The sequence below is a fragment of the Fragaria vesca genome, linkage group LG3, assembly GCF_000184155.1.
Source record: "Fragaria vesca subsp. vesca linkage group LG3, FraVesHawaii_1.0, whole genome shotgun sequence".
Classification (NCBI taxonomy): domain Eukaryota; kingdom Viridiplantae; phylum Streptophyta; class Magnoliopsida; order Rosales; family Rosaceae; genus Fragaria; species Fragaria vesca.
In genome coordinates this window covers 8,377,046-8,387,690 of record NC_020493.1, presented here as the reverse complement: position 1 = coordinate 8,387,690, position 10,645 = coordinate 8,377,046, and the positions used below count along the sequence as shown (strand labels likewise).

The window sequence follows — 10,645 nt, the reverse complement described above, 5'->3', positions numbered from 1 at the left end:
TTTTTTAATTGATGATGTGTTTAGGTGACATAGCATGCCACTTAAGATTAAGGCCATAAATCTTAGGCCTTATTAAGACCAAGAATCATTTTCCTATTGCATATTAGTTGTTGAGCGCATATAAGAATTTGCGATCAAACTATCAATACAGACATAGGAAAACATAATCGGAGACGTACAGGCCTGGTCTGGGGCTTTGATCAAAATCCAACTTGGGATCGGCCATTTAGGGCGGGTGTATGTAGGGTTCTGACTTTATAGTTTCTAACTTAACTTCTACTTAATAATGTCTGTAATTTATAGTTTCTCCTTATCAATAATGTCTTACATGTATTGCTTCTGTACTAAGCTCAAGTTTCAGGCGCAAACGTATAGAAGTTTTAGTTTTCTCTGTAAAAAAACCAGTGTCATACAAAACTAAATGCTTTTCATGCTGACTGTGGTGATCAGATATATTTGTTATGAACTTCGATCCCAGCAATACTTGGATATCGACCCGATTCTCCGGTTGGAAATTCAATTCCAGCCATGTGAAGAAAACAGGCATTAAAAACAGATGCTTGTAATGCACTCAATTACATAACTAATGCCTACTGAAGATGAATATCATATCCTTTAATTAGATCAACGTCCCTCGAGTTTAGGGCACTCGTCGAATATTGATTTCACAGACTCCATTGCCCCTATAGCTTCAGGGTAGCTGCGTCCAACCCGGAAATTAATTGCGTAAATAAACTAGTCTGTAAATTCATTCTGTACAAAAGGAGAAATAGTATTCTGGGTATGAACTGTGAGTTTATGCTAAGGATATCCAGCAGAGGAGGAAGAAAGATATATGGTTATATTACTCCTGCAGGTCAACTTTCACAGAGTCTGCAGATTGTGCTAAATTTTTAAAACCAGCTAGCTGATCAGTAACCAATGCAACTCTGGATTGATGCTTGACTTTAACTCGTCTTTGGATCCCGAGTTCATCGTTTTGATCAATCTTACGTATTCATTAACAGCATTAATCAACGACTTCTGGTGCTAGTTATAACTTGAACTAATCTTGATCTTCTTGATATTTACTGGGTCAAAACTTACCGACTGAATATACTATTTCATCGATCATAAATTCCGTTCAACATTATACCGACCGCAGGCCGACCGGTGTAATATATTCTGATATGATCGAGTATGGGAAAGTGGAGTTACGGAAAAGTGAGAGTGCAATGGTAGTGCCTGCGACCCTGCAGGGTGCTGAGATTCCAGCCATCCAAATCCAAATCCTATGATTGCTTGAAGAATGGGGTAACCTATTTCTTCACTCACCTCATCTTGTGCCATGGCAGCTTAGAGTATACAAGGGTAGAATTGTTTTCGTGAAGGTAAGAGAGTTGCTAACTTATTAGCAAATCATGGTACTACTTCAACAATTTAGTTAATTTGATGGGATGTGACTCCTTCTTTTATTGTATTGGTTTGCACTCGTAACTGTTTTGGGTCTTCCTCAATTCCGTTTTCGTTAGTTTGACTCTATTATTATTAGGGTCCGGTTTAAGGACACTCTTTTTTACACTATTTTTGACACCATTAGATTATATAACATTCAATGGTCTAGATTAATTGCAAGTTTAAAATCAACACACATTAAGGTGACGTGGTAAATGATATAGAATTATTATTATTATTTTTTAAATCATGAGCTATTTAGTTTTCTTATATGAAGGTTATGGCTTCGTTCCCCATTGTATCTCTTTTTTCTTTAATAACATGGATGATAATGGGTTTTTATGCCTCTTTTATCTCTCTTTTTAGCCAAACAAAAAGAATAAGGTAACCTATTTCATCCCAATAAAGCTACTTATGGTCGATACTTGATACGGAACAGTAAGATTCATGGCAATCTAACCCATGATTGTCACATATACGGACTATAATGAGCGTGACAAGTGAGGTTAGCTAGCGGTGTCTCCATAAATCCTTATGCAAGACCATGGTTTTTCACCTCCTTGACTAGAACACAGTGTTAATATTGTTCACTACTAGATCATGATTAATAGTTTCTTGCGTCCTCTCTGGTCGGGTAAAATTGCAAGGCCTTATTATGTCCGTTGGGACTTGGGGATGATTGCAATTGGATTTGTGATGGTCATTTCAACGAGGTCATTCATTTGGGCTTATGGGAAAATGGCAAAAATAGCGAGTTCAATTTGAGAACGTTCTTTGGTTCCTCGGCCCATATTATACTTTTGCAGCCCATCTCAATACTAGAAAAACACACAAGGTTAGGTTTCTGTATATGCATGTACGAACGTGCTGGATTTTTCAGGTCCTGTCATTTTCAGATTATGGGTTCTAATGCTATTCAGATCCAAGATTTTGCATAATGTCTGCGTCTTCTGAAGTAACTCAATCTTGCAAGTTTTCTAAACGTGCCCAGTGGCTACATCTGACGATCTGACATTTTCGATCTGACATTTTCGCTGGTTATCTACTGCACTACACAGATGTGTGTATAGGGCAAAATGTGGACATGCATGGATCCTCAATCCCCATCTAATATCCTCGACGGACTAGTGATCCGGTGAAGTTAGATTTACTCCTCTCAACACCGCCAGAGTGTACGTTAGAGTTATAACTCTTCGTTATCCATATTTATGTGTTTTACTTCAAAAAATATATATAGATAAAGTGTTCGGTGAATTGTTTTAAACGAATGTATCATAAGTTATCTTTACAAAGAACACGGAGCGGATTCAGTGCACCATGATACACATGAACCACTCATGTGTAAGTCACGTGAGCTAACGAAAAACGTTTGCTTGGTTGAAGGCTTGACGCCAGTGTTTGTCATTTGTTCATCTTCTGGGTTCCTCCTCGACCTCACTTCCGGTGCTTCTCTAAACCCCATCATTAGATTCAGATCGAACTATGGCCGCCAACGTCATCTCCCGCCGTGTAAGTGTTCATCTGATAGCCGCCGCCGCCGTCGCCAGGAAGTAGATTCGCGACTTCAACTCGGACAAATGCGACGTCGTCCTGACGAGATCAGATCCGAGCCCGAAATCCTTCCCCTCATCATAAACTAAATTCAATAATGCAGCTAGTTGTATATAGACTTGCTTGGAGGGAGAATGTTCTTCGATCAACATCGATTTTTTCCGTCATGGATTTCTTGATTGCTGCACACAATTTCGAGCTTCTGGGCATATGCAAGAAAAACTTATTCTAATCAATCAATCAATCAATTTGGGGGGACATCTATTATGACGGAAACAAAAACAAAAAAAATCAAAGAATAACAAAACTAGACAGATGGGGAAAGCCATCATCAATGGCAGAAACCCAGAAAGAGTGAAACTTTCAGAGAAGGATAGGAAAATAGAGAGAGAGAGAGAGAGAGAGTTAAGAAGAAGAGGCGTTAACTTGTTTTTTATTTGTTTTTTTAACGGTATTATCATAGGTGTTAGTGCCAAATAAAGATCAGATCAAATGAATGGCTGAGATTTTATTTTGATTGTTAGTTCATTTGTACACGGTGCATACAAGAATTGTCGATGCACGACATCCATTATTACAACGTTTCATCGATCTGGTATCGATCCAGATTTTTGGAAACAGTTAAAAGAAAAAGAAGTCTGACAAGCAAGCACTTGAGAATCGAGAAACCAAGATAAACATCTTGGAAGAAGCGTCTGATCGAAACAATTGACTGTGGTCCTTTCACCTTTTTACAGCCGCAGTATATTGCTTCTAGTTTACACAAGGACAATGTCACAATCTACCTCTCATTAACTTTTAACTTTTCTTCCGCAGCTAGCTATAGCTAGCTAATTAGGCTCTCCTGCCATCGAAAATGCAGACATCCACATCCCAAGGTCTCTGCCATTTCGTAAACCGTAAACCCATGCAGCATCTATAGAGTTGAAAAGCTCACACGCTCGCTATTCTTTTTTTTTTTTTTTTATTAAGCAATCGATTCATGTAATGCTATCGAGTTCTTGAATCTGGAAGAAATTATGGTTTGATTAATTCATTGTATGAAACACATCGCAAACTTTATTAACAACTTGACAACGAAGATTAATTCGAGTGTAGTAAAATGTTGTGAGACGTATCAAAACATACTTTACCTTTTCCTTTCGATAGGACAAAAGGGTGTTCGGAGTTTGATCCGATGCGATTATATCCATAATTAACTAAACTATAGAAGAAATAATGATCTCGCTGTTCTTATGCTCAAAGCTTATAGGGTGCAAGAAATGTCTACTCGTCCCGGAAAATCAAATGGGGTTCGAAAAGACGGTGTACTTGCAATAACAGGGGCTGTAGTGTCCTATTCTTAATAATTGGCAACGTGACAAACACCACACTGTGTGTCGTAGACTGCAGATATTGACACTATGTGAAGGTCATGGGTCAGGGCAGGGGCAAATTGGTAATCTCACAAGGCAGATGTTGGAGGACCTAGGAAGCATCAAAGTTTTGGTTTTTGTTAGAAGAACTAATCATGCTTATATTAGTGATAGTTACCGCGGTTAGGTTAATTGGGGGTTTAGAAAAGTCAATGGGAAATTAGAAACTCTTTTTGACGATTTCTTTGAAAATATAGTATAGAAATAGTGTGAGAGGGAGTCTCAGAGGGACAAAGAAAGGGGGGAGGGTCCAGGAACCCCATTGTGTTATGTTTTGTCCGAAATTCCGAACATCACCAATGGCAGTTTACCAGAGGACTAGTGGACACTTCTTTTTGACTCACGCCCACGCGCACCTATGAGGTTCTAGTCCTCTAGTCCTTTATGGACATGGACATTCACTCACATTGCAAATCAGCAGTCACGGCAGGTTACCGGCGGTCTTAACGAGCTCGATCGTTATTATCCGTTGTATGACAGGTTCGTGGATGATTTGTCGAACCTGTTAAAACTGTTGAGGTGAAACGTATTAGAAACAAAAATCTTCGTTAGATTAAGATTCATATTCTGAGTCATTTACTCTACCAAAAAAACTTGCTTTACCTTAACATACAAGTTATAACATGTCATCACCAACACCTAAAGATTGCCTTTGCTGATAATAATCACATATTCATAACCCAAATAAGAAGGCCCGATCTCCAATAAAACTTTAATGGTCAAAATATGGACGGCCTTTTAGTGTGTGGTTAGCGGTGACGGGTTGAGCTTTTAAGCCTTTGGAGAATATAGAGTTTCGATCATTTAGCAATAATCAGGTATTATGATAAATCATTTATACAAAAATAAATATGTATCGAAGTACGTATGATCTTATAAAATAGATGCCTCATACCAATACTGATAACTTGCCAACTATGTGCATGAATAATATTAATAGATGACTCTTTTGACCAAATAGATGTCAAGTTGGGGATTCTAACGATGTAGTTTGATACTTTCAATTTTTTGTACTGTTCTTAAGTAGAATATTTAAAAATACGTCGATGTTTTAAGAATATTATCTAAAAACCAATCATTTGAATAAAATTAGTATTTTGGTACATGCAGTGTACTAAAAAAAGCTCTAACGGGCATCAATTTTATAAAACATGTAATTTCAAGTTATTCTTACTAAATGATAACTCATAAATTCAAGTATGATATTTTTGTCTCACTAAAAACGACGATCGTAAGATTAACATTTCGGTTTGATCTATATTTACAACGTCAAACGATTTTTAATATTTATGATGCTTAACGAGTAACGTAAAAAGGAATTTTAATACATGTTATCCACATATATATATCCGATCAATTCTCACACATATACAATTATATACATGCATGAACATTACGATCAACTGATCATTATGATTCGCATCAAAAATACTTAAACCAAATATTCATAATAGAAAAAATAAATTTTTATTTTTACCTGTTGGAAAAAAAGGCAAAAACTATGAGAAAATGTATATCATTTAACTGTCGAAACACATTTCATTTAATCCGGTCAAAACACATTTAATTTTGTTCCTCTATTTGTCTGAAATGTAAATTCTATAAAAACTATATCCCTCCGACTCCGTGTTTCCAACACCCTCCTCACGGCGCGTGCGATTCTTCTCAGCAGTAAGACTCAAAAGTCCCCACCAATACATTTCTTACCAAACCAACCAAAAGCAGCAACAAGGTAACATCACAACTCTCACCCCCTTCTTCTTCTTCCTCTTATTCTCTCCTCACTCATTTCTCTCTCAATTTCAGACCCCTCCTCGTCATCAATGGAAATCTCTCCCAGAAGAGAGACCAATCCAAACCCAAACTCTCTGCCCTCCCCAAACAGCAGCACAAGCAGCACCAACAGCAACAACAACAACAACAACAACGTTAATGGACTCCAACTCCAAGCTCCCCCAACAACCCCAACTGCCCAACCCCCAAAACCCATGACCAGATCCGACCCCGCTAACCCTTACCCGACCACCTTCGTCCAGGCCGACACCAACTCCTTCAAGCAAGTCGTCCAAATGCTCACCGGTTCCTCCGAAACCGCCAACAAGGTCGCGTGTTCCAAACACAACATCCCGCCCATCAAGTCCACTCCCAAGAAACAGCAACAGCACCAACACCAACACAACAACAACTCCGGTTTCAAGCTCTACGAGCGCCGCAACAACGCCTTCAAAAACCAACTCCGCCTCAACCCCCTAACCCCAATCCCTGTCTTCAACTCCAATTCCAACGGCCACTCCGGTTTCTCGCCCCGAAACCCGGAGATTTTGTCCCCGAGCATTCTCGATTTCCCGGCACTGGTGCTCAGCCCCGTCACTCCTCTCATACCTGACCCGTTTGACCGGGCCGGGTCCGGGAGTCTCGGGCATGGTTGCTCTCAGTTGAACAAGGAGGCTGAAGAGAAAGCGATCAAGGAAAAAGGGTTTTACTTGCACCCGTCGCCGAGTACGACGCCGAGAGAATCGGAGCCTCGACTGCTGCCTTTGTTCCCAACGACGTCGCCTAGAGCTTCAGGTTCATCTTCTTCTTGATTTTTTTTTAAAAAAGAACCCAGCTTTGAAATCTCTCTGTAATTTTACTATGGTTATTGTTGACATTGATGATGATGAGGAGAGGAGAGGAGGAAGGTAGGAGCTTTGTAATCGAATGCTTGCTGAGAATGAATGAAAGAGAGAATCTTTTGTATCAATTGTTAAATTTCAGTCCATGAATGTCTCTGTTTCTTTAGTAAAATTTGAAAAATTTACTGGGATTGATTGATCATTCAAGTTAAAAGCTTTTACCTTAACTAGGTGAAACTGTTAAATTTATGATTGAAAAAAAATAATAATCTTAAATTTGAATTTTGAAGCAGGAAACCATTTGGGGAAATAGTCAGTGGGGGAAGTGAGAATTGAATGGGAATTATGGATCACCATAAATTGCAGGGGGAAGAGTTACTAGCTCTTCTGGTATTGTCTGTCTACCCCTTCTATTTTCAATAAATACTGAAGTAAATAAATAGCAGGATCTAATTCACCTTCATTATTTTTGGGCATTGATGGTTACCTTGGAAGAGTGGAAGGGGAAACAGTTCTGGTTTTTTTTATAAGGAGGCTAGGGATAGCTGTCAAAGAAAGATAAGAAGATTGGGCAAGGAATCTTAGACCCGTTTTGTATTTTTTCTCAAGTAAGATAAAGATGACAGAGAAGCCAAGACAGAGATTTCTGTTCATATGTACATGGCTCTTATCATAGATTTACTATTGATTTTACAATTTGGGTTGTTTAAGCGGTTTAGGTGATTAGTGCATAGATGATACATTCTTCCTGCAGCTGCTTATTGCTTAAGCATGGAGGATTTAGGTTAATAAACTGATTAGTGCATAAATGGTGTACATAATCTCCCTGCTTGTTGTTCTTTGTAGGCTTGTAGCTTTGTTTAGGTTATTGTGTCCAAAATATGTACTTGTTGTGGTGTATGTTTGCACTTGCACTGTTATAAGCACAGAGCTTTACATATTCATGGTCTTGGCATGGTAGATCTATGAAATCGTATAGGTTATCATAGAAGAGAAAGTGACCTCTTGATATATGCTGGTCCAACTTGAAGTTGTCCCATGCTGCATATTTCTGTCCATAGCTAGCTTGCCTAAGCTAATCTACAGCAAAGCTCAGACTGATATAGTTGACCTATGACCTATCCTTATCTGTTTTCCCTTTCCTGTGTGGGGATGAAACAAATTTAGTTGAGCTTTGATGAGGAGGGTTAATTACTTAATTTTGTTTAAGGCTGTGAAAATTTTGGAACTTTCTTTTTGTACTCTAGTTTCAAGTTCAACCAGATGGTTTGAATTGGTGTAAAAGAGATCATGCAAAGCAGCAAAGGTAGTCGGGTTTTTCTCTGTTGAAATCCAACAATGGCTTCTTGACTCTAAAAAGACCAGAGAAGTATAATTGAATGGGGGCATGAGAAAGTGAAAGTGTAAGGGGGAAGTGGGTGTTGTGATGATGAAAGAAAGGAAAAGAGGGAAAGCCAGAAAACCTGGCGTAGGCGTTGGCCTCTTTGTGCTTTATTTGTTTGTTTGCTTTTGTGGGCGAGGCTTGTAGACTTTGCACACTACGAGAGTATTGTATGCCTGTATGATTTGGTGGGCAATTGATTGCAAACTTTGAAAGTTTCTCCTCTCTAATTTGCATCTTCAAACATAAGATTGCGGATCGAACAATCATGTTCACCTAGTCAGTGACTGACTAAGAGTTGAGAAGAATTATTTTTTAGTAAAGTTGTTTTGTTTTCAACCCTTGAATGTAAATTTAATGGTCATTGATCATGTAAACACTACTTACCGACCGAACATGTTACATTTAGGTACATTATTGTATCGATACATTAGTAGCAATCAAATTACACCATATTTATGGTATCGATACATTAATGGTCTACTATTTTCTAATCAATAAAGAGTTTTAGTAACCAATAACGACCTGATAAGATAACTTTGTCGACACAATTCGAGTGTGGATAAAAATTGTGTAAAACCAATCATATGTATATATATTCTAAAACAAAAACTGTTTAGTACGTTTTAAAACCAGTACGTTATCAGAAAATTAAACAGAAGTTTCAAACGTATTATAAAGATTTCATCAGAACTTCCCTTTACTTGTTGAGCAATCTGCATTATATTCGAGCTCGGCCTGTAGACTTATCATCAGTCAATGATGAGATTGATGACTCATGTTGGATTGTAGTCATTGTACCGAAAAATAGATTCATCTTCATCCACCTGCTTATCACAGCAATTCAATCTTATACCTAAATTTCAAAGCATCAGAATATAATTTACCTATTATCCATCTTAGACTTTTTGTATTATTAGTTTCTAATTAGGTATCCCCTATGATCCATATAACGTTATATTACTTACCTATAGGCTAAAGGCTAAAGGCTAAAGGGGTATATAAACTAAAGAAAGAAAGAGCCAAACCTTATTTGCAGGTATAGACCTGTCAGCCTTGGATCGAGTTATCGAGTATAGTGCTATCTCATCTGGCCGATGCTTTGTGATATGACATTATCACCTCACTGAAGCTTTCAGTCTTTCACTACATTTTTCAGTTGCTTTTCATCAACGGCCTTCGTCCTCAGTTTTCTAAAAGCTATAATAATCCAGAATATATAGAATCCCACTTTGAGTTTTTCTTCCAATCAAATATATACAAACTCATAACTCGAAGCCAACAAGCATTTGTTCTGTAAAATATATAGTAGGTCGATAACCAGATCGAATCTCTTTCCATCCATAGAAAAAGACCATCACAAAGTTTTTGTTTTTGGCTTTTTGATTTAGACATCGTCAATTGCTTTTTGTACAACATATAGTTGAAATATATCATCCACTTATTTTATAACTAATCGAAATAAAAACTACGAGTTACTTTAACCAAATTTATAACATTGACAACAAAATTACGATATTTGTTTTATATATTTATATATGATTAACCAAGTTGTTATATTGTTTATCTCTGTTTATGCAAAAAATCACAGATATCACATCTAAGTATGTATATAATATATATACATTTATATCTAGGTTTTTATTCCCTTAAAAATGGCCATAGTAATTATACAGAAGCGAGAAGAAGAGGAGGAACCCTTTTGCACCCGCATATATTTAGCTCAAACATATATTACACATTCGTTTCAAAAAAAAGAAAACATATATTACACGCAATATTACCTAAAGGATCATCTTCATCTTTATTCAATTTTTCTAGTCCAACTTCTTTATTCCCCTCTCTTCCTCTTCATCTTCTTCTAGCTTTTTAGTTAAACCTAGCGCATCTGGTGATGACACTGCAACCTCGACGATAGGTGTTAGCCTGCTGGTTGGGTCGACCGCAGTTGTAGTACGACGCACCACGCCGGCGGCATGGAATGCGATTCCTCTTTAGGGCACCGTAGCTGATGTACCTGGTTCGTCCAGCCAGTGTGCGACGGCTTGATTCGGAGTCTAGCATCATCTCGTTGTCCTCTCCAATGACGTCGCCCACGTTGGCCTGGACGAGGGATGAGTCGCGGCTGTAGCGGGCCAGACCCCAGCTAACATCATGGAGTTTGGCGGCCTCGACCGCTACGGCCAGGGCCAAGAGTAGCGCGACCAGGCAGAGCTTAAAGTCCATATATACGTACGGGTGCAAAAGGG

At 38.2% G+C, this 10,645-nt stretch overlaps 2 protein-coding genes across 2 annotated transcripts; one reads left to right on the top strand and one right to left on the bottom strand.

Annotated features, from left to right (window-relative positions):
* The first annotated feature begins 6,163 nt into the window (after positions 1-6,163).
* LOC101291902 lies at positions 6,164-7,148 on the top strand. The gene has a single exon (XM_004293963.1). The coding sequence runs from the start codon at positions 6,224-6,226 to the stop codon at positions 6,983-6,985; it is 762 nt and encodes a 253-aa protein (XP_004294011.1). The 5' UTR covers positions 6,164-6,223; the 3' UTR covers positions 6,986-7,148.
* Positions 7,149-10,265: 3,117 nt separating this feature from the next.
* On the bottom strand, positions 10,266-10,622 carry LOC101302053 (rapid alkalinization factor-like). Its single transcript, XM_004295576.1, has one exon. The coding sequence runs from the start codon at positions 10,620-10,622 to the stop codon at positions 10,266-10,268; it is 357 nt and encodes a 118-aa protein (XP_004295624.1).
* Positions 10,623-10,645: the final 23 nt, after the last annotated feature.